Consider the following 23,219-nt stretch of genomic DNA (forward strand, 5'->3'; position numbering starts at 1 on the left):
GTATTCATTAATCATAATTCGTTAAAACAAAAATACGTAGTTAGTCAGTTAGGTCTTTGTATCGTTATTCTTCATCTAAATGTGAATCATTGTATAGCACATCATTCACCAACGTTACTGGTAGATCCCAAACCCCACTAGGAGCCTTATACAAATAATCAATCGATTCATTTACCTGAGCTGCTTTGTCATCTTCAAAGGTGCTTGGTAAGGTAGTGAACTCATCAACAAAGTTTCTTATATCATCGTTTTCCAAGGTCTTGACCTCTGTGTTGTATAATGCAAGAGCAAGATAGATATATACCATTAAAATCAAAGAAAACGAAGGTATTGCAAATGACCAATATTTATCGGGGTAGTAATGCACCGATAAGTAATCCGTAAGGACCTTTTCTGGTATCAAGGTCCATCCGATCCAACAACCTAGAGCAAGTGCACTCAACACATAGATGAAGAAACCCTTGTATTCAGCGTACAGGGTAATATTGGTGGAAACTGTAACATCCGATTCTCTGGCCAATGAATCTTCTACTAAGTTAGTAGAAGACTTAGAATTGCCCAACTTGGGGTTAAGATTCAGTCGCAAAGATTGCATGGCATTCTCGTAAAACAACGGAGCGTGCTTCATAAGAAGTGTTACCTTTCAATATGATCAATTGCCCGATCCCTTGATCAATCTCTTGACTTGTTCTATTTGACGTCTTGTCGATACATTTTGACACGCAATTACTAGAAAAATTGAAAAAAAAAAAAAAAAAAAAAAAAAAGACAGATGCCAAAGTGCTGCAAACAATCAAACTACAGCCAAAAGCACTTTGATGTATTCCCGAATCAAGCCAAGGCTACTTCAATCCAAATCGACTTGAATCACAGGCCCGTGGCAGCCGAAGGTAATTCGTAGTTACCAAGTAGGCCCTCATTCAATACCACATTGTTTCTGCGCAAAATGGGACAAAATTCCTAGAATAACTGTCAGCTTTCCCTCCTCCCCAAGACAAAGAACTAGAGGAGATCCTCAGTGACACTATGGCTTGAGTCACCAGCTCACAAGGCTTACTCTGGATATTATTGGTTGAATTCCAATATTAAGATGCAAACCCAGTGACCGAAGTTGAAAAAAATCACAAAAAACTCGAGATGAGAAACATTTTGGAGCAATTTGCGGGTAACTTTTTTCTGATAACGGACCGCGCTACTGAGTCATTGCAATTACCCAATTTGAAAATTTTCAACTTGACCTTATATATATTGGTGAAAAAAAAAATTTTTCAGTTGTTCTTTTCTTCTTTTTTCTTTTCTTAGATTCAATAAATTGATCTTGTTAGATAGTCTGTCTCGAGAAGAAGCTGGTTTTTGTGAAGATGATTTGCAATTTGAAGACAGTCGTTGGCCGTGGGCTTAAGACTGGGTTTTCGACCGGGTTGAAATATAAAAGATCTGGATTCATAAACAATTATAAAAGATTTTCAAGCTTCAATATACCATTGAAGAATGAGCAGCCGGTGTATGCTGGTGGGGAGTTGTTGAAACAATTCACTGACGAAAATGCTAAGAATTTGGTTGATGTTTCAAAAGTTTTGGTTATTGGATCTGGTGGGTTGTCAATTGGTCAAGCTGGTGAATTTGATTACTCTGGCTCTCAAGCTATTAAGGCTTTAAAGGAAGCAAACAAACAGTCAATTTTGATCAATCCAAATATTGCTACTAATCAAACTTCTCATGCTTTAGCTGATGAAATTTATTACTTACCGGTTACTGCTGAATACATTACTTATATTATAGAAAGAGAAAGACCAGATGGTATTTTATTAACTTTTGGTGGTCAAACTGGTTTAAATGTTGGTGTCAAATTGGAAAAAATGGGTGTTTTCGAAAGATACGGAGTTAAAGTCTTGGGTACTCCAATTAAAACTTTAGAAACTTCGGAAGATCGTGATTTGTTCGCTCAAGCGTTGAAAGAAATTGATATTCCAATTGCTGAATCTATTGCTGTTGAAACTGTCGATGACGCTTTGAAAGCTGCTGAAAATGTTGGTTACCCTATTATTGTTAGATCCGCTTACTCTTTGGGTGGTTTGGGTTCTGGTTTTGCTGCCAATGAAAATGAATTGAGAAATTTGGCTGCTCAATCATTATCTTTAGCTCCACAAATCTTGGTTGAAAAATCTTTGAAAGGTTGGAAAGAAGTTGAATATGAAGTTGTTCGTGACCGTGTTGGTAATTGTATCACTGTTTGTAATATGGAAAACTTTGATCCTTTAGGTATCCACACTGGGGATTCTATTGTTGTTGCTCCTTCTCAAACTTTATCTGATGAAGAATATCATATGTTAAGAAGCGCTGCTATCAAAATTATTAGACATTTGGGTGTAGTTGGTGAATGTAACGTCCAATATGCTTTACAACCTGATGGTTTAGATTACAGAGTCATTGAAGTCAATGCTCGTTTATCCCGTTCTTCTGCTTTGGCCTCTAAAGCAACCGGTTATCCATTAGCTTATACCGCTGCTAAAATTGCTTTGGGCCATACTTTACCTGAATTACCAAATCCTGTTACTAAAACTACCTCTGCTAACTTCGAACCTTCCTTAGATTATATGGTTACTAAGATTCCAAGATGGGATTTATCTAAGTTCCAACACGTTAAAAGAGATATTGGTTCAGCAATGAAATCCGTCGGTGAAGTTATGGCTATTGGTCGTAATTTTGAAGAATCTTTCCAAAAAGCTATCAGACAAATTGATCCATCTTATATTGGTTTACAAGGTGACAAATTTGATAATTTGGATGAATCTTTAGCTAATCCAACTGATAGAAGATGGTTAGCTGTTGGCCAAGCTTTATTACATGAAAATTACACCGTTGATCAAGTTCACGATTTAACTAAGATCGATAAATGGTTCCTTTATAAAATCATGAACATAGTCAATATGTATAAAGAATTAGAAAGCGTTGGTGACTTATCAAAAATCAACAGTGATTTAATGATGCGTGCTAAAAAATTAGGTTTCTCTGATAAACAAATTGCTCTTAGTGTTCAATCAACTGAATTAGAAGTTAGATCAGTAAGAAAATCGTTAGGTATTACTCCATTTGTTAAAAAAATTGATACCTTAGCTGCTGAATTCCCGGCCAATACTAATTACTTATATACCACTTATAATGCTACTAGTTCTGATTTAGAATTCAACGAAAATGGTACTATGGTTTTGGGTTCAGGTGTTTACAGAATTGGTTCATCAGTTGAATTTGATTGGTGTGGTGTTTCTGCTGCTCGTGCTTTACGTGAATCAGGTCATAAAACTATTATGATTAATTATAATCCAGAAACTGTTTCCACTGATTTTGATGAAGTCGATAGATTATATTTTGAAGAATTATCATTAGAAAGAGTTTTGGACATCTATGAATTAGAAAAGGCTCAAGGTGTTGTTGTTAGTGTTGGTGGTCAATTACCTCAAAATATTGCATTAAGCTTACAAAATGAAGGTTGTAATGTTTTAGGTACTAATCCTGAAGATATTGATAAAGCTGAAGATCGTCATAAATTCTCTCAAATCTTAGATTCTATTGGAGTTGATCAACCTGAATGGAAAGAATTAACTTCGATTGAAGAAGCTGAAAGTTTTGCTAATAAAGTTGGATATCCAGTTTTAGTTCGTCCATCATATGTTTTAAGTGGTGCTGCCATGTCAGTTATTAATAATCAATCTGAGTTAGATGCCAAATTATCTAATGCCTCTAAAGTTTCTCAAGATCACCCAGTTGTTATTTCTAAATTTATCCAAGGTGCTCAAGAAATTGATATCGATGGTGTTGCTAATGAAGGTGAAGTTTTGGTTCATGCTGTATCTGAACATGTTGAAAATGCTGGTGTTCATTCTGGTGATGCTACTTTAGTTTTACCACCTCAAAACTTATCACCAATTATTATGAATAGATTGAAAGTTATTGCTGATAAAGTTGCTTCTGCATGGAACATTACCGGTCCATTTAATATGCAAATTATTAAGAATGATCAAGATGGGAAATTAAATGATGAAGAGTGTCAATTAAAAGTCATTGAATGTAATATTAGAGCTTCTCGTTCATTCCCATTTGTCTCGAAAGTATTGGGTACAAATTTCATTGAAGTTGCAGTTAAATCATTGATTAAAGAAAATGTACCAGCTGCGGTTAACTTAATGGACAAGAAATATAATCATGTTGCAACCAAAGTACCCCAATTTTCATTTACTAGATTGGCAGGAGCTGATCCATTCTTAGGTGTTGAAATGTCATCAACTGGTGAAATTGCATGTTTTGGTAATGATTTAGTTGAAGCATACTGGACTTCAATTCAATCAACCATGAACTTCCATGTTCCACATCCAGGTTCAGGTATATTATTCGGAGGTGACTTGACCAATGATAAATTAGGTAATGTTGCCAAAACAATTTCAGGATTAGGTTATAAATTCTATACTGCAAGTGAACCAGTTGCTAAATATTTAAATGACTACATTAGCGAAGATGTTGAAGTTATTGAATTCCCAAAAACCGATAAAAGAGCATTAAGAGAAATTTTCCAAGCTAAGAAGGTTGGTGGGGTTTTCAATTTAGCTAAAGCAAGAGCTGAAGACTTATTAGATGAAGATTATGTAATGAGAAGAAATGCAATTGATTTTGCTATCCCATTATTTAATGAACCAAATACTTCATTATTATTCGCTCAATGTTTGAAAGACAAAGTTGCCAATAAACCATCTTTTGATACTCTTCCAGCCGAAGTAAGCGTTCCAGCCGAAGTTCAAAGATGGAGTGAGTTCATTGGAGGTAAACCAGTTTAAAAACATTTCCTCTTTATTTATGATGATGTACGTTTATAATTAGATCTAAAAAGAAAAAAGAATATCAATATAGAATTTTCTACGATAATTAAGCCTTTCCACCGTAATAATAGAGTAGCCCTATGATTGGCTAGTTTAGCTATTGTTTTTCAAGGGATGGAATTACTTTTCTTCCCCACGAAACAATCTGAATACAATAAATTAATCTAATTCAAATACAATGGATTCAAATACAATGAATTCATATGTCAACGCAATATGTCAAATAGCTTGAATGACTTTGTAAGGCAACGTTAACAACTTCAGAACCAAACTTTAGATTTGTTTTTGTACTGGGTTTCCTGTGAAAAGATGCCGAACACCGTTTGAAAATATTTTTTACCATCGTTTGTGCTAACCTACAAAAAAGGCCAGAAGTATATCGACTTACGAAGATCCGGAAAGACCCACCACAAAGCCCTGGCTAAGGGCTATTTGGGAGTAAAACAAGCGAGAGTTTCCAGTTAAATTAAAGGTGAACAAACTCCGAAAAACGGTTATCTGATTCATCAGTAAATTGAAAAATTAAAAAAAAAAAAAAAAACTTCACCAGATGACTTTGCAAAGGGAAGAACAAGAAAAGGGCAAAGGAAAGTCGAATGTTAGAATTACAGTTGCAGTGAAGGAGGCTACATTTCTTTGACTGTCATTGGATATTCTGAGCTCTCTAATGCTTCAAGTGAAGAGATAAAATGCATGGCATCAACTTAGTACTGCTAATGGTTAGGAAATTTTCTTTTTTTGGTAACTATTTTCGTAACAACTACTTATTTTGTGAATTGTTCATGTAACAAGTAACCGTCAAAGGCGAAATCTGGGACACCTAGTAAGGCTTGGACTAAAGTTTTATCCATCAGTTAAGGTGAATTGGCTTAAAAAGAAGTAAGGCATTTCAATTATGCAGAAAAACATGTTTTTTCTTTTTTTTTGCCTTTTTTTTTTTTTTGTTTTGCTAGCGGATTTTTATCAATTTGATCAACAAAGAGATTGGTTCGTAATTGCCAACTTTTAGAACAAACCGGTAAGTGGACAAGGAATTTCTTTTGAAATGATGTCAAGAAAAGTAATGCCAAAGGAAGACGCAGTTCAGGGAGGATTGTAGTATAAATAAGAAGGAAAAGTCTTCTCAAATATCAATTGAATTTATTCAGTATCGATAAATCATGTCTCAAGTAAGTGACTCTAATTCAAGCCAATATCAGGAAAAGGGGAATCACGAAGCTGAAACTTTCAGTGAAGAGTTGAAAGTGAACCCAAATGCAACTGTTGTTCATTCAACTGCTAAGTCTTTTGGTATCAGAAAAGTTGAAATTTTAGCTGATCAATATGACAGTTTTCTCTTGAAATTCATACTTTATGTCAGCGTTTTCATTTGTGCATACGTTTACTCTCTTGATGGTACCATTAGATATACCTTCCAATCCTATGCTACTTCTTCCTATGCGCAACATTCTTTGCTTTCCACTGTCACTCTTGTTAGAGCTGTTGTAGCTGCTGCTGCCCAGCCATGTTATGCTAGATTGGCTGATAGAATTGGTAGATTAGAATTGATTCTTGTGTCTATTCTTTTTTATGTTGTTGGTACTATTGTTGAATCTCAAGCTTATGATGTTCAAAAATTTGCTGCTGGTGCTTGTATATATCAAATTGGTTATACTGGTATTATGCTTTTATTGCAAGTTACTATTGCTGATACTTCTAATTTGAATTGGAGAATGGCTCTTTCGTTCATTCCTGCAACTCCATTTATTATTAATACTTGGGTATCTGGTGATGTTCAAGTTGGTTTATACAATTCTCATGGATGGAGTTATGGTATTGGTATCTTTGCCTTTATTTTCCCATTAAGTTGTATTCCTTTGGTTTGTTGCTATATTCATATGTTGTTGAAAGCTAGAAAAACTCCAGAATGGGAATTGGTTCATAGAGAAGAAAAAGAATCTTCAAAATCAAAATGGATCTCTTGGAAAAACAATATTATCTTTGACGTTTTGAAAGAAATTGATGCTATCGGTCTTCTTTTTGTTATTTGCATCTTTGGTTTTATCTTGGTTCCTTTCACTTTAGCCGGTGGGGCTCAAGCTACTTGGAAAAAAGCCTCTACTATTGCTCCTTTAGTTATTGGTTTTGTTCTTATTCCTTTCTTTGTCTTATGGGAAGCTAAAGGAACTAACTATCCAATAGTTCCTTATAAATTAATCAAGGATCGTGGGGTTTGGGCAGCTTTATGTATTGCTGTAATGATTAATTTCATTTGGTACATGCCAAATGATTATATGTATGCCGTGTTAATGGTTGGTTTAAATACTTCTCCTAAAGCTTCCACTAGAATCACTTCCTTATATTCTTTTGTATCTGTCATTGCTGGTCCAATCATTGGTATTGCCATTGCTTTATTCAGAAGAACTAAGGGCTTCATTATTGCTGGTGTTTGTGTCTGGTTCATCTCTTCCGGTCTTTTATACTATACTAGAGGATCTAATGATGGTATTCGTCATGAATATTTTAAAAATATCTTGATTTTCAGTGAATGTTTACTGGGATTCGGTGCTGCTCTTTTCACTTATACCACCCAAGTTTCTATTTCTGCTAATACCAATCACGAGTTTACTGCTGTTATCATCTCGTTATATTTAGCTGCCTATAATATTGGTAGTGCTTTTGGTGCTAGTGTTTCTGGTGCTGTTTGGACTCAAAAAATGTATGGTTACATAATAGAGGAAATGACTAAAGCTGGTGTAGATACCAGCTTAGCTCTTGAAGCTTACAGTAAACCTTATGAGTATATTGTTAAGTACACTTGGGGTACTAAAGAAAGAATTCCTGTTGTTTTAGCTTATGCTAAAACCCAAAAAATCTTATGTCTTATTGGCTTAGTTTTATGCGTTCCATTGCTTTGCTTTGCCTTCTTTTTAAGAGACCATAAATTAGAATCCGTTCAATCTTTAGACCAAAGCCATGATCATGATGAAGGTGTTAAGGCTCAAGAAGGGAAAGAGTCGACAATTGTTCTCAATGACTACGATGAAGATGCAATCATTAGATTCTTCCAAAAAAAATTAAAACGTAATTAATTCTCTTCTACATGTGTACTTTCCCCTTAATAATCTTTATAATTATAATTGATAAATAATTTGAAATTCATTCCGTAGAGCAGTCGTAATACTGGCAATTACCCGAGAAGGTGATTTTGTTCTTTATGAAGCGCTCTTATGTGCCTCGTTAAAGAATCTCTCCTATAAAAGATTCTCCCACATTGTGAATGATTACAAACGTATAACTTATTGATTAACTCGTCGAAAATTTTTGGGTGAAAGTTATTGTTTTTGAATGTTATTTTCTCGAGTGAATTTTTGCAGCTATTATATAGCGATAAATGATAATTCGAGATATGGATTTTTAAATCAATTTTTTTAAGGAACCCTAGTCTCGAAAACAAACAATTGGGGTCTGGACAAAAGTGACAGGTGTATAAGCCATAGTAATCCAAGTGGTTTGCAAAATCGATGGTTTCATGAAAAAGTTCTTGACAATGATTGCAATGCAAACCTTTCAGTAATTTAGTTGGTCCATTAGGGAATTTAGATACCAATGAAGTGTAAGAATCCTTCTTTCTTATCGAACCCAACCTCAAATCAAGCTTGAGGATCGACTGCTGGAAAGTTTCCTGTTTCTTGTACGATGAAGCAGAACAATACAGGTTTCTCAAATAAGGTTGGTTACCCAACAGCATATTTTGTATTTTGGCCCTTTTGCAGTTCAATGAGTCTTTTTCGTTTACGTTGAGTGGGAAAGCTATTCCCATTTCGGGTAGGTCGATGAAGTCTGGGTTATTAGATATATTTTTATTTTTCCATAGTTTATTCGTAGAATAGTCTTGAACATATGTATATTCATTATTATTGAGAAGAGAAAAACAGCAGTAAGAATCTGGACTTAGACCTAGATCATCCATGAAAACTGAATCATCATTTACAACTAATTTCAGGCTATTTGAATCAATGGATTTCAAAAGAGTTGGAAATTCCTTCAATTCTGAACTACTTGAGCCAACAAAATCATTATAGCTCACCAATTGGTGATCGTTCTTATAATCTAAATTTGGATCGACTTTGATCATCGTAATAAGCTTAATCAACAAATACTACCTTAATTCTCGATTGGAAAGCTAGAAATATATATATATATATATTTACACTTGTTTTCAAAGAGATAGGTTTAGCAATCATTCATGTTTTGATGTATTTGAAGTAGCTTATGTATAAGCTTAGCGATTAAATACACAATATTATTGTATATGGCTTGTAACCAATTAATTTACGATACGTTAAATATTCAACAAAAGCATCAGAAGGTACTACATATTGTTGGGCTGTCAAGATAAGTAGCGAACTGTACAATGCTGGAGCCCCCGTATGGGGTTTTGATGGAATGACGAAGAGGAAACTTGGGCACCACCATTTCATACCTTTAGTGATGTACATTTACACTTGATCGAGTTCACCTATGGTTCACAGCTCTTTAATACTCTGCAGAGCAACTGACCTGTCAGGCACCTGTCATATGCTGGTGTCACCGCCAGGTTGCGTATATGTAATGCGTTTGATCAATGCCCATAAACAATAGCATGAATGATTGAGCGAATACAATTCAGCCTACCCCAGTTATAAAGACAGATTACGCCAACGGTTTACAAAGTCGAAGTAGTTAATCTTACATCATGTAAAGGAGAAGTGTCGGAACATGATTGGATCTCCTTCTTCTACAATCTCCAATAGGTACGGTATTCTATTATTTATTCTGGTTTTCTTTTCATAAAGAGTCGTTATATAAGTGATACTAACATGACAATAAAGCTAAGTCCAGCGGGGGCTATCACTCTGTTGACCCCTCCGGTGGATGAGGATTGAGTTTCGTAGTCTGCTGTAGTCACTTGAATCCAGTTGAATTCTGTAGTTGGGGTACTGTCTCCTGAGTCCGAGCTGGACTGGCCCTTTGAAGTCGAAGATCCTTTGGAGTTGGAACCACCACCTCCACCGGCTAATCTTTTACTGTACCAAGGTAACTGAGACGCAAAGGATTCTAATTGATTCATATTTATATGATCAGCATCAATCAATGTGGTATAAGAGTCATCCCTATAAGTTTGTATCTCTTTTGCTATCGACGTGAAGTCACTAGGAACGTCTTCGGTAGCTGTTTTCATGTATTTCACATAGTCTTGTTGGTGGTGTTGAGCATCATTAACTAATCTAGTGAAAAAGGCAACGTCTGAACTGTCAGCAGCTTGTACTATTTGTGCAAGGACAAACGTTATTAGGAGGGTTAATAAATGCATTTTATTCTGGATGTTCACTTTTTATCCAAAGAAACCAAATCTGCCTAAACTACAAGTATATATATATATATTATCTTGAAATCATCAATTTTATCGTTAGCAGTTTTAGGAAAGAGCGATATATCAGGGTTCAGTATCTACAAAATCGCACTAAATAAATTTAAACTCATCAATAACTTAAAAGGGTAATCAAATTGAGCATTTAGATTAAACGGGCAGTTGAGATATATTAGTGGGGTTTGCAATTCATATGACAAGGCTATGTAATTATTAAAACATAAGTTTATATATTGATGAAAGATTACAGTGGAAAATCACAAGAGAAGGAAAAAAAATACTTAAAACATGAAAGACTTCAGTCTTTCAGTAATAAGTGGAACGAACTAAAGGGGAAATCTATAAATTGGTTTTGCAACAAGCCGAAGGTTCTGATTTAGTATCGACTTTAGCTAAAATGGATTTGTTAAAGTTATTATTAGCTTGAGGAATATCTAAAGCAGGATTTTTATCGAAAAAGTTGAAAGGAACCAAATGGATATTATGAGTTTCAACTGGCATAACTGGGAAATCTTCAACTCTTGGGATGTGAGTGAAACCCATGGTTGCCCAAACAACCAAATCTTCATTTCTGACTGGATCGATACCGTTAGCCCAAACACCTAAACCAGTATCATTTTGAGATTGGTTAGTGAATTCCCCAGCAGCGTATAATTCATGATCTCTATATTTAGTGACCCAAACTTGTTCAGTAGCATATTTAGCTCTTCTAACATTGAAAGAATCAGGGTCAGCTAAAATCATTTGTCTAGCAGGCATCATAATTTTATAACCGACGGGGTTTTTAGAAATTGGATTGATCTTATTTTCATTAATAATCTTATATTGTCTATTAGTGAAAGGACTTTGATCAATATGACCGGCTTTTTCAACAAATTTACGTTCAGTAACGAAACCAATACCGAATGGATTCAATTTATCATCTTTTGGTAATTTAACAACATCATCATAAACAACCGAGTTTTTATGGCCATCGATAGCTGGATCAATTCTAAATGATAAGATATGTTGATGATAAGCAGCCATAACATTTGGACCAACAATAGTTCCCCAAGGAACAGTAACATCTTCATCAATTGGCATGGTTGATAAAATACCAGTAGCTCTAGTTTCAATATCAATTGAACCATCGGTAACAAATTTAAGATTAATGATATATTCATAATTAGCAACGGTAGCAATAGTTTGAACAACAAATTCACGTTTACGAGCAACGACTGCATTATTAGTTCTATAATTAAGATGTTTATATAATAAACCATCATCTTGTTCATGCATACAAATAGTATTTGGAATAACACTTGGTTCACCATTTGGATGAACTGCGTAACCATCCATATACTTAATAACCCCTAAACAATCACAACCCAAGTTTAAGTGATTACCAGTAACACCAAAACCAACATCACCCAAATCAAAAGCTTGTTTTCTATGATAAGGAGCTCTTGGATCCCCGTAAGGAACAGTCATTTCACTTAAAGAAATACGATAGAACACTTGTCTACCTTTGAAATTAACATCATAAACAGCAAAACCTTCTCTTGCACTTGAACTAACTCTGAACTCCCAACCTTGCCAAGTAACTTTTGAGCCTTCGACTTTGAAAGAAGGACCTTCTGGTTGAGAAATCAATAAAGGTTTGACATCTCTTGGAATGGTTTCATTATTTAAATCAGGATGGTATTCGACACAAGGAACTTTTTGCCATGGTTGAGTTGGAGTTGTTTTTTCATCAAATCCACCAGGTAAATAATCAATTCTAACAAATTTATTGGTATAAGCTTCAAAAACTGGAGAAAATTTTAAAGGTAAAGAATAATGATTTGACTCACTGTGACCATCACCAGCTAAAACATACATGAAGAATTGAACCAAAGGTCTCTTTTCATTTGGATCATCAGTACCATAAATCCAAGGATCATTTCTAATTTGATAACCTTTTGGTAATTGCAATTTTGCAACTTCTTCTAAAACTCTTGGATGACTATTACAAAGTTCTTCTAAAGCACCCATATCATCTGGACAGAATGGACCAACAGTACCCAAAGGTAATTTGCTTTTAGTAATAACATGTCCAATAGTTACATTAACTAAAGCTTTATTAAATTCAAGAGTATTGGTATAGTAATAAGTATATAAAACTCTTGGAATTTGTGGTAACGGTAATCCATGTTTTTCAGCTTCTAAATATTTGATCATATCCTGTTTAGGTGGATCAACTTTATCAATTTGGGTAAAATGAACATTATCAGAAGCTGAATGAGCATCTTTAACTAATTTAGATGCTAATCTAATTTCGTAATCTCTAACACTATCAAAAGGATGAATAGATGACATTTTCAGGGGAGGCGTATTTGGATGTTTTCTAATAATTTTTTTCCCAGTATTTTCTGGATTTTCAACCATCTTTATATGTCAAACTTCCTCCACTCTAATAAACGGAATTATTGGTTGATAAAGACCAGGACTGTTCCAGATCAAACAGAGACCGAGTGAGGAACAAATAAAAATAGGCTGCACCTGCCTATTTAGGCAGGTCCAACAGGTTTTGGCAGCTTCACCAATACTCTTCAACGGAATATAAGCTTGCCATTTCTAGCCATCAACCTGGTAGACCAATAAGGAATAAACGTTGTATCTGATCTCATTATGCCTTTCACGAGTGTTAGATTAACCCTCTTACTGATTGACCTCGTTCTGATTAACCTGCTGCTGATTATTTCTTTGACTGATAACCTCTGGCTTATTGGATTGGTTCATAGTGGCCAGTGATTTCGCCAATGATTACGCCGATGATTACATTAACTGGTCAAGGCTATCTCTTAAGACTGGCAGTCTGAGTGAACTCTGAAGCAGTAGAAGCAGTAGGTTAAGAAATGGGTGCTAAATTCATGCAAGTACGTGGCCTTACCGGATATGTACGGAGGTAAAGATAAAGTATATATATATTAACTATGGAACAGAAAACAAAAATCATTAAACTAGACAAAACATATAGCACAGCTATAGATCAGTAAACAGAATGAGACTCTATTGAAGTTTTGAGGAAACCATGAATGAAAAGTAATTAAAATGAATCAAAAAAAGGGGGGATAATTAAAAAGTCTAAAACAACAACCAGGCAGTAACGGACCGACATAGAACTAATAATAATAAACAGTGGAAAAAGAATCGTAAACATAAAGCAGGGGAGGACGAGAATAACAAAAGGGAAAAGCCATTTAAATCAAATAGATAATCTCATTTTGTTCACTAATGGAACATTATTTATTATGAATAGCAGGAGAACCAACTCTCATTTTAGTTTGAGGGTTGATGATTTCCAAAGGTTTTTTAATTCTTGAAGTATGGGCTCTTGGAGAGTTACTGCCAACGGTAGCGGTATTTTGGGTAACTGGACTGAGATTGATTGTTTGGGATTCGGCAGAACTTTGTTGTGGACTGAATACACTAGCAGTGTAAGGGTTGAATTTCTTAAGTGGAGGACTGGATTGGCTATAATGATCTGGAATATCTGGACAAAACTCCAAGTCATCTTCTATATCAAATGATTTCGATAAATAATATCTCAATCTTGGATTTGAAAAAGAATAATTGGTGGCATTGGTGGAGTTCGAATACGACGAGCCTACCGACGACGTGGTCGAAGATGCAGAGTTTGAATTTGAATTCAAATTGGCATTCTCTGGAATACTAATCCCATTTAAATGGGGATGATGTTGATGATGAATATAGTTCAAATTATGAAACGTTGGGCTGCTGGTGTTGTTACCACCGCCACCACTGTTTGTTTGCACCTGTTGCAAAGATGGCGAGTACGTTTGCTGGTAGTTATTATAGATATATGGGTTGGACATCTTGTTATATCAAAATCATTAATGAAGAAGAAGAAGTACTTTGAAACGTCCTCACCTGTTAGCTTCGTTTTATTTGGCATTTATTTTTCCCGCACTTTTCTATTGTTGGACGGGGGTGCATTTCCATATGCAGGTATCATCACCTCTTACTCTTTTCTTTTTCAACTACCAGCTTACTCTAATTTGACCAACTGGTGATATTGGTAGTAGTAGTGGTGGCCGTAGTCGTAGCAGTAATAGCAGTAATAGTGTTGCACCCATCTGGGTATAATTGGTTGAGGTGTTCTTCTGGTTTACCGGTGCAGAGTAAGATAGCCACCTGCACACTACGTTTTGTAATTGCTACGAAGATAATAGTTTTGTACTTACTGGTCTTTATCTATTAGCACCTGAACATCATTGACAGTCCAACTGGGATGTGAAAAGTATGAAATATCTCCACTGGAGCATTATGTCTTCACTAGGAGCATTATGTCTATGGAGACCCCAGCGACTCTGGGAAGACCGGCTGACGTAATCGGCGGTCACGGAATTTCTCTCGTGATAACCGGATAAACTACCAGGATAAACACCCGTACATTTTGGTGTGGGTCACGTGCTTTGGTGGTGTATGGGTGTATTTACTTTTGGCTATCAGTATACCTGCCGGAGTCGGTGTATGTCAGTACATGATACTCTAATCAGGTGGGACTCGGTGCATAATACGCCAATGTGCTCATCTTGTAAATCGTGTAGGTTAAACAGCTACAGTTTCAACTCTCATTGTGGTGTCCGCATTGGGTAAGATTTTCGCAACTGGCCCCAAATTATAAAAGCTAGTCATTTTCAACAGATTCTTGCAAAATGGATCGAAAACAAGAATGAACGATTACACCAGTGTACCGGGAGAGTTTCTGGTGCCGTTGTCCCATAGGAACCGCAGTTACAGGCTTGTGCAGTTGCGAAATGGTTTGGTGGCCTTACTAATATCAGATCCAGCGAAATGTTCTGCTGCTGCTGCATTATGCGTTGCAGCCGGCTCGAATAATGATCCTTCCAACATCCCCGGCCTAGCCCATCTAGTGGAGCATATGGTTTTCATGGGCACCAAGAGCTTCCCCAAGCCGGATTATTTGCAAGAGTTGGTCTACCAGAATAACGGTCTGGTAAATGCATACACCACTAATGAAAAAACCTGTTTCCATTGGGAAATTCCTTCAACGGGCTTGATCAAAGATGAAAATCCTTTTGAGTTGGTATTGAAGGTGTTTGCGTCTTTCTTCAAGGATCCGATTTTCAATGCAAAACACATACGCTCCGAGATTCTGAATGTAAACTCTGAGCATTTCTTGAACTTGAAGTCTCTTGATAAAAAATTCTACCATTCACTCAAGATACTAGCGAATAGAGCCCACCCTTTCCATAAATTTGGTACTGGTGATGAGAGTACTCTTCATTCAAACCCAAAGCTACTCAACTTGAATTTGAAAAAAGAGGTTGCTCTTTTTTTCAAACTCCATTATATTGCAAATAATATGACTTTGGTGTTAAAGGGACCGCAATCGCTAAATTTCCTAGCCAAGCTAGCCATCGCCAACTTCATTGGCATTCCCCGAGAACCAACGCTCCCCGTCTTTCCCTCGGTGGCTCTCCCTCGTTACGATTGCAATGCTTTCTCGTCCTCTAACACGAACAAGCTATTACGCGTTGAGTCCGCAAATGACTCGAAACTAAGAATGATCTTCCCTCTTTGCAAGTTAAAGTCTCATCCGTATATAGAGGAATTGAAACGTACTTGGGTCCACCTACTAGGTGAAGAATCCAAAAACTCCTTGTGTGATTACTTGATTAATGAAAAATTTTGGTCAACTTCAATAATAGCATCCACCCAAAATCTCACCTATGATGAATCGGTTTTGATAATTGAGATTTCCCTAACTTTAAAGGGAAGAAATAATTTAGAAAACCTCATTATTGAGATCTTCAGCTTCCTATATAATGTTTTGTTTGATACTCCTGCTTCATCGATATCGTCCTTCTTGCACAACATTTCAATTATTGATAATTTGAATTATCTTCATCAAGATTTATCTGTTTCCTCCGTCAACGAAGTTACTAATCTAAGTGAGACCCTTTTAAACTTGAACATCGTTGGTGGTAACCGAAACTTAATAAAAGGGTTCGTCACTTGGGGCGATAAGGTCTCTTCGGAAGACTATCTTAGCGAATCATGGTGGGCGTCATTGGCAGAGATTTTTCTTTCAACAACAAGAGAGACTTTGTCTCTCAGTAACTTCAATCTAATTATAATTGACTCAAACCACCCACCCACTGAAAGTACTTTGGTTGATGAATACTACCATTTCAAGTATCTGGTTTCTCAGTTCGATCCTTTATATTATTATACCAAATTACATCCTTCGCCGATATCTTTTTCGCAGTCAAATTTTTTTGCGGACCAATTTAACCTAAACGATATTTACAATTCACTAAATTCTATTTCGTCTCAGATTCATAATAACCCTTTGAGTTTTATACCCCAGCCCGAAGCAAAAGACTCTTTGGAACCTATGACGTTATACGATCATAGTGGAAATCATGAATTATGGTATCACAAAGCTAATTCGCCCAACAAAATGGCTTTATCTTTCAAAACTCAACTTTTCTTTGAAAATACTGCAAAATTGACGGTAGGCATCGAAATATTATGTGATTTAATTGGTACAGACTTCAAAACAGAATTCTACCCTGCTGAGCAAGTTGGCTGTTCTTGGGGGTTGTATCCGTGTGTAAATAGTACTTGCTCGATTCTGGTCACTATTTGTGGGTTAGCTGTAAATTTTGTACAATTTTTAACAAATTTTATTCAAAAATTATTGCAAAATCTTCAAAATGTCAAAGAGTTAGAGTATCAAACCTTTAAGAAATCTAAAGTTAAGCTACGTAAGAAATACGAAAACATACTAGATGCAAATGGGATCAGTAAAATTTTTGCAGCTTCGTATGTCTTCTTAGAAGAAAAAGTTTGGACTTTGGATGAAAGAATCGATGCATTCGAAGAAATTGAAATTGACGATCTAATTAATATAAGTGGTTCATTCTTGAATGGCTTGTCATATACCACCATCTTAATCACTTCTCCTCCTGATTTTGATGAAACAGTTCAAATACTGAAAATCATTAATCTGTTCACTAATCACGAAAAACTTTCAAGTGATACAACCAAAACTTTAGATCTACCTTCGAGCTACCTTTTACCCAGAGGGTTTGATTATACCTATCAAATGCAAACAACCGATCCCTCAAACATTATATTTTATTATGTCCAAATAGGTGAGAATGATTGTGAACTAAAGAAAGCATTATGTTTCCTAACCTCTTACTTTATATCGCAAAATATATCAAACGAATTAAGAACAAAAAGGCAATTAGGCTACTCAATAATTTCAGATGTTAAAATTTTAAGAAGAAGCTTAGGTATTCATATAACGATAGCAAGTGAAAAATATCTACCTGCTTATTTGAAGACCGAAATTGAAAGCTATTTAGAAGAATTGAATCAGATGATATCTTTTTTCACCAACGATGAATTTAGTCAATTGAAGGATCAGTTTCTAATAACCCACAAGAGCAACTTAACCAGTGTAGAATCTAATGGTTCTTCCTTAGGTCTCCAACCCAGCATTAGTAGTAGCAACGAGCTCCAAGGCACATTATATGATGTTCATAAGCTTCAGTGGGAAAAGATAATGAATAAAAATCATGAGTTTTCGAAAAATAAGAGAGAAAGTGAAATTGACTACGATATCGTTAGGGGTTTAACCCAAAATGACATGGTGATTTTTTTCAGAGAGTTCGTATCACCAGTTTCTGATTTGAAAAGATCTCTTTCTTTATTCATGCAAACGAAATGCGATATCCATGAACTTACAAATTCTTATCTAAAGAAACAATTACATATTTATCTTGATCTACAGAGTATTCAATTATCAGACGAAGAAATTGAAAATATTGTTGAGAAATGCAATGGAAGTCCTATAATGTTACCAAAAGAAATATTTAAAGTCTTAAGAAAGAAAGACATCAGTAAGAGTATCAAGTACTTTAAGAAATCTTATGTTAATATTAGTAAATCAAGTATTGCCTCTTTTTTCATAAAACAAAAACATAATACTGATCATATCGAAAAGAGCGATGATATTGAGCTAAAATCCCCGAGTGAGTTACATGAAAACTGTGAAGTCATTGCCAATAAAATGGCCAATCTTGAATTGCTATGTTGACCAGTCTAATAAATAAACTACGGGGCGAATCACACATATGATAAATCAGAGACGCTCAGGTTCTGCTTCTTCATCATCACTTATATCAAATCTGGAGACTTCATCATAAGCTGGAGGACTATCAATAACTAAACCGTTATTATCTTTTATCCAGAAGAAGTAAACTGCGATAATAGTAAAATAAACATTTAAGTATCCCAACCATTGGCCACCAATAAGATATAATTTATCAAATAATACCATTTCCATTGTTTTAACAGAAAAAACTGAATACTGTAATAAAGAAGAATCTGGATTCAACATGCCTAAATCATTACTTGCATAAGTAAAATTGTAGAGCCTATAAGCGTATAAACCAATAAAGACGAGCATGGAAACCAAGGGCAATAAGAAAATGAAAAGAATGGAACGTCTGAAGGAGCTAATAGTTTTTGAATTTTTCTCTGGCGCAGAGCCGTCATTTGGATCAACTGGGGGGAACTTTGACAATATCTTTTTAGTTTTAAAGTAATAAACAAAAGTAAAGCCGAACCAAACCAAATAATAAGCCGAAGCAAGCGGCATTAACACATTAGATACTAGACTATTACTAGCTGGAGCCATAAATGCATTATCCAAATCGCCATTCCCTGAAAGGAGAATAACAAAGAAGATTGCTGTAGTCAACACCGTGCTGATTATCAATAAGTATAAAGAGATTTTATTTAATCTGGCAGGAAATTTTCTGTAGTTTCTTGAGCTTCCCTTATGATAATAGATAACCCCAAACCCCATTGAGAATATCAATAGTAAGTAATTTGAGAAGTTGCCATAAACACTGGAAATATAATTCGAACCCAAAGCGAAAAAGCTTAATAAACGAGAAGGTGAATCGCTAGGCGAGAAATTATTTGATAAAAACGAAACAATGGTGTTGATGATCAAAGTAATAACAAAGGGAATCAAAGCAAATAGAATCACTCCTTTTGAAATCAAAGAGATTTCATTTAAATTTTGAAAATTCTCGCCTAGTTTATTCTTGACAATATAGTGGAATAAAAACCCAGTCAAAGCCAAGCCAATGAGAATACCGTACTTGTTCTGTGAATAAGGGACATACTTAAGATATTCAAGGTATCCATGAGAGTTGGTAATTCTAATGGGAATTGTTAAATCAGATATACCAACGTCAGTTGGAGGTTCGATATAAACACAATAAACTCCCGATTCTTTGACTTTGAATTGAACACCATCTTTTTTAGTCAAATAACCATTGAAAATCTTACTTTCATCAACCTTACCACTAGAATCAGCTAATTTCAAATCAAATTTATTTTCTTTAACTGGAATCAAATCTTTTTTAGCCGAATATTCTTTTCCAAATTGTTCAAACGAAACCATATTGGAAAAATTGGTTGCGTGAGCATAACGCAAGATCAATGCTGGGATCTTTAACGTATCTACCAACTTTTCATCTTTCAATTTGAGTTGGTCAACCCTCAATCCAATGGAAGCTTCACGCTTATTGTCATAGGAAACAAGATCACAATAGACCCCTTGGTCTTGGTAATTCAAATGCGTAGCCGCAGCACTGCACCCAACAAGCAACGTTATAGCGCACCAGATATTCCAATGACTAGACCGGACCATTTTCATCTGCTTTTGTATGTCTGTCAATGAATTATCAAAAAGTAAAGATTTAACGGAGTATCTTTAGGGATTTAAAAGCCAGTTCTATTTTTACCTCCCCAGGAAAAAACCGAAAACCCGTACATATCAATATTTATAAAAGTTTGGTAATCACACGCCAACTGGTAATAGGCAATGAGTAGCTATTAACCTCTAGAGACCTATCTTCCAGTACAATACGAGTTGAATCTAGTAATTAGTATAGTGTGAATGTTAGGTATTCAATTATCAGTGTCTACATACTTTTGCAAGTAACGAGAGCCGTTTCCGTGTGTCAACCATATATATAACTACTGATCACATGACACCTAATAGATAAATATTATTATTTTCCATATAATAATTAAACGAATAGGAGGATTCCAAGTTCTGAAGAGCTGAAATATCGACGCTTATAGCTGTGGTGGCAAAGATCTAGAGCAACAGGATACAAGAACAGTTGAAAAAAAAAAGGTGGAAGCTATCATGAGTTATCAAAGACTTGACCAACTGGAACAGCTGGTGGAAGAATTAGAACAGGAAAGCTCAGGTATACCCAAGTCAGGAATTATAGGGAAGAAACACACCAGAGCAGCGTACGAGGTGCTACGTGAAGTCCACTCCCATTCGTCGCAGGAAGACTTGGAGGACTTGGAAGCCGAAGACGTATATCCAGCTTACAAACAATGGAACATTGGATTTAAATCAATAGTCTCGATCATATTATTCTGCCAGCTTATATTGGGGTACATGTTGTACCGATTTGCTACCTGTGAAGCAGGTTCCGATAAAATCAACACCACCAGTCCCATCCTGGATAAACCATAGCCAATACATACATTTACTTTAATACATGACTTCATACCTGACTTAATACCTGACTTAATACCTGACTTAATACCTGACTTAATACTCGACTTAATACCCGACCTAAGACATATCTTAGTTTATCTTATTAATAAGAGCACAAGCGAATAAGAACATAGGGAAGAACATGCAATCACTGCAAGTTGCAAGTTGCAAATTGAAAGATTTAGCAGCCACTTTCATTGCAGGGACTCAGCCTTCAGCAGAAGGTGCTTTCTTCCTCCCCAAAAAAAAAAAAAAAAAAAAAACAAATAAGACATCGCGGTTCAAACCACCAGACCGACAGACCTCAAGAGAGAAAATGGAGCCGGTGACCGTATCGTTAAAGGAGTTGACCAAGGGGGTCCGTGATGAGGTATTGGACCAGGCGTTTGGGCCAGATTCCTTGGGGATCATTGTGATTAAAGATTTACCCAAAGAATTTGAAAAATTGAGACTTGAGGTATTACAACTGGCTTCGATATTAGCAAATCTACCAGAGGATGAACTAAAGCAGTTGGAATCAGAAGAGTCGATGTGGCTAACTGGGTGGTCATGCGGGAAGGAGATCTTGAGCCAACTGGGGAAGCCCGATTATAACAAAGGGTCTTATTATATTAACTGTGCATTCCATAAGGACTCTGAACTAGAAGGAGCATCGGCAGAAACCAAGTCCAAATTTGAAAACTTCAAAACGTATACTACTTGGAATATCTGGCCAGATGGCAAGTTGAAAGGATTGGAAGAATTCGAGGTCAAGTGTAAGCAATTATGCAATATGATCATCGATATTGCCGAAGAAGTTGCAAATAATTGTGATGGGTACATTGCCAAAAACGTTGGAGTAACAAATTACCAGGCTGGGTTTTTGAAGAGAATAGTGAAGAATTCCACCTCTACCAAGGCAAGATTATTACACTATTATCCTAAGAACGAGGAGCTGGATGGTAATGACGATGATTGGTGTGGAACCCATGTTGATCATTCGTGTATCACCGGACTTACCTCTGCCCTTTTCCTCGATGAGTCCAAAGGATTAACTCACAATTTAAGCGGGAGTCCTGATGCTGAAGCTGGTCTTTACATTCGTAATAGACACGATGAAATCGTTAAAATTAACATTCCCAGTGACTGTTTAGCCTTTCAAACCGGATCAGCACTACAAGAAATATCCAGAGGGAAATTCAAAGCAGTCCCCCATTACGTCAAAGGAACTAAATTATCATCAATTGCAAGAAATACTTTGGCAGTATTCTGCCAACCAGATTTGGACGAACCAGTCAACGACAACGAGAACTTTGCTCAATTTGCAGAAAGAATCGTCATGGGTAACCATTAATTGTATATAAGAATGTAAACGTGATTATAAATTGAAATGTTGTAATTGAGGTTAGGGCGAGAGCAATTGCGCAAAAAACTATAAATATGAGCGATTTGCTGCAATTTGTCAGCTTTATCTCATCAGATTAAATTACCGACTAAAATGGCTCCAATCACTTTTTACACTTTCAAGACTCCTAATGGGTATAAGATTTCGATCTTTTTGGAATTACTCGGACTCCAATACAAGGTTAAAAACCTTGACATTTCAACCAATGTTCAGAAAGAACCATGGTTTCTTGAATTGAATCCAAACGGCCGTATTCCAACCATTGTCGACCATTCGACTGGTATCACCATAAGTGAAACCGGGGCTATCTTACAATACTTGGCTGACACCTACGATAAAGACCATTTGTATTCGTACGAACACGGTACTAAAGAATACTATAAGTATCTTGAAATCCTTACTTTTGCAATTGCCGGCCAGGGCCCAATGCAAGGTCAAGCCAACCATTTCAGTCTTTATGCTCCAGAGAAAATCCCTTATGGGATCAAGAGATACACTGAAGAAACGAAAAGACTTTATAGTGTTCTTGACTTGTATTTGGAAAGAAGCAAAGGTCCTTACTTGGTTGGCGACCGTCTTACTGGGGCCGATGTCTCGGTCTTTGGCTGGGCTGCTTTTGCCAATGCCATTGGTGTTGATCTTGAACAGTTTCCTCGTGTTTGGACTTGGGCCAAACTCGTTGCCAAAATCCCAGAGGTCCAAAAGGGTCTTGCTGTCCCTGAACCACGTCCAATTCACCCCGGCTTGATTTGATCTACTTCCACGTTTATAGTTCACTACACGTTTATTATCTATAGTTGTTGTAGAAGGTAGAAGGTAGAAGGTAGATGTAGAAGTAGTACTAGGAGACGTAGTACTAGGAGAAGTAGTAGAAAATGCCGTTCTCCCCTTTTTTGCGGAGTGCCACCAAAAACGAAAAAAATTAAAGCGGAAAAAAGAGAAAGAAAAAGAGAA

General features: G+C 36.0%; 12 protein-coding genes across 12 annotated transcripts; 6 read left to right on the forward strand and 6 right to left on the reverse strand.

Moving 5' to 3' along the window:
• Positions 1-16: 16 nt before the first annotated feature.
• Positions 17-762, reverse strand: GPI19 (phosphatidylinositol N-acetylglucosaminyltransferase). Its single transcript, XM_020220997.1, has one exon. The coding sequence runs from the start codon at positions 626-628 to the stop codon at positions 65-67; it is 564 nt and encodes a 187-aa protein (XP_020076541.1). The 5' UTR covers positions 629-762; the 3' UTR covers positions 17-64.
• A 582-nt stretch (positions 763-1,344) lies between these two features.
• CPA2 (carbamoyl-phosphate synthase (glutamine-hydrolyzing)) lies at positions 1,345-4,917 on the forward strand. The gene has a single exon (XM_020220998.1). The coding sequence runs from the start codon at positions 1,362-1,364 to the stop codon at positions 4,827-4,829; it is 3,468 nt and encodes a 1,155-aa protein (XP_020076542.1). The 5' UTR covers positions 1,345-1,361; the 3' UTR covers positions 4,830-4,917.
• Positions 4,918-5,823: 906 nt separating this feature from the next.
• Positions 5,824-7,950, forward strand: HYPBUDRAFT_152402 (MFS general substrate transporter). The gene has a single exon (XM_020220999.1). It carries the CDS (start codon positions 6,032-6,034, stop codon positions 7,940-7,942), a length of 1,911 nt encoding a protein of 636 aa, XP_020076543.1. The 5' UTR covers positions 5,824-6,031; the 3' UTR covers positions 7,943-7,950.
• Positions 7,951-8,040: 90 nt separating this feature from the next.
• On the reverse strand, positions 8,041-8,988 carry HYPBUDRAFT_5347 (uncharacterized protein; the record flags this gene model as incomplete). Its single annotated transcript, XM_020223498.1, has 1 exon — positions 8,041-8,988. The coding sequence occupies one exon, from the start codon at positions 8,986-8,988 to the stop codon at positions 8,041-8,043; it is 948 nt and encodes a 315-aa protein (XP_020076544.1).
• A 615-nt stretch (positions 8,989-9,603) lies between these two features.
• On the reverse strand, positions 9,604-10,263 carry HYPBUDRAFT_152403 (SRP1/TIP1 family protein). Its single transcript, XM_020221000.1, has one exon. It carries the CDS (start codon positions 10,204-10,206, stop codon positions 9,694-9,696), a length of 513 nt encoding a protein of 170 aa, XP_020076545.1. The 5' UTR covers positions 10,207-10,263; the 3' UTR covers positions 9,604-9,693.
• Positions 10,264-10,564: 301 nt separating this feature from the next.
• On the reverse strand, positions 10,565-12,360 carry AMO2 (Amo2p). Its single transcript, XM_020221001.1, has one exon. The coding sequence runs from the start codon at positions 12,274-12,276 to the stop codon at positions 10,603-10,605; it is 1,674 nt and encodes a 557-aa protein (XP_020076546.1). The 5' UTR covers positions 12,277-12,360; the 3' UTR covers positions 10,565-10,602.
• Positions 12,361-13,526: 1,166 nt separating this feature from the next.
• Positions 13,527-14,120, reverse strand: HYPBUDRAFT_156276 (uncharacterized protein; the record flags this gene model as incomplete). The annotated part of the gene is made up of 1 exon (XM_020222190.1): positions 13,527-14,120. One exon carries the CDS (start codon positions 14,118-14,120, stop codon positions 13,527-13,529), a length of 594 nt encoding a protein of 197 aa, XP_020076547.1.
• An 860-nt stretch (positions 14,121-14,980) lies between these two features.
• Positions 14,981-18,382, forward strand: AXL1 (Axl1p; the record flags this gene model as incomplete). The annotated part of the gene is made up of 1 exon (XM_020218566.1): positions 14,981-18,382. The coding sequence occupies one exon, from the start codon at positions 14,981-14,983 to the stop codon at positions 18,380-18,382; it is 3,402 nt and encodes a 1,133-aa protein (XP_020076548.1).
• On the reverse strand, positions 18,113-20,011 carry HYPBUDRAFT_161064 (uncharacterized protein; the record flags this gene model as incomplete). Its single annotated transcript, XM_020222515.1, has 2 exons — positions 18,113-19,859; positions 19,983-20,011. The coding sequence occupies 2 exons, from the start codon at positions 20,009-20,011 to the stop codon at positions 18,428-18,430; spliced, it is 1,461 nt and encodes a 486-aa protein (XP_020076549.1). The 3' UTR covers positions 18,113-18,427.
• Positions 20,012-20,515: 504 nt separating this feature from the next.
• HYPBUDRAFT_147814 (uncharacterized protein) lies at positions 20,516-20,857 on the forward strand (the record flags this gene model as incomplete). Its single annotated transcript, XM_020220080.1, has 1 exon — positions 20,516-20,857. One exon carries the CDS (start codon positions 20,516-20,518, stop codon positions 20,855-20,857), a length of 342 nt encoding a protein of 113 aa, XP_020076550.1.
• A 340-nt stretch (positions 20,858-21,197) lies between these two features.
• Positions 21,198-22,214, forward strand: HYPBUDRAFT_107513 (uncharacterized protein; the record flags this gene model as incomplete). Its single annotated transcript, XM_020218557.1, has 1 exon — positions 21,198-22,214. The coding sequence occupies one exon, from the start codon at positions 21,198-21,200 to the stop codon at positions 22,212-22,214; it is 1,017 nt and encodes a 338-aa protein (XP_020076551.1).
• Positions 22,215-22,358: 144 nt separating this feature from the next.
• Positions 22,359-23,018, forward strand: GST2 (glutathione S-transferase GST2; the record flags this gene model as incomplete). The annotated part of the gene is made up of 1 exon (XM_020218551.1): positions 22,359-23,018. The coding sequence occupies one exon, from the start codon at positions 22,359-22,361 to the stop codon at positions 23,016-23,018; it is 660 nt and encodes a 219-aa protein (XP_020076552.1).
• Positions 23,019-23,219: the final 201 nt, after the last annotated feature.

Source organism: Hyphopichia burtonii (genome assembly GCF_001661395.1).
Source record: "Hyphopichia burtonii NRRL Y-1933 unplaced genomic scaffold HYPBUscaffold_3, whole genome shotgun sequence".
Lineage (NCBI taxonomy): Eukaryota > Fungi > Ascomycota > Pichiomycetes > Serinales > Debaryomycetaceae > Hyphopichia > Hyphopichia burtonii.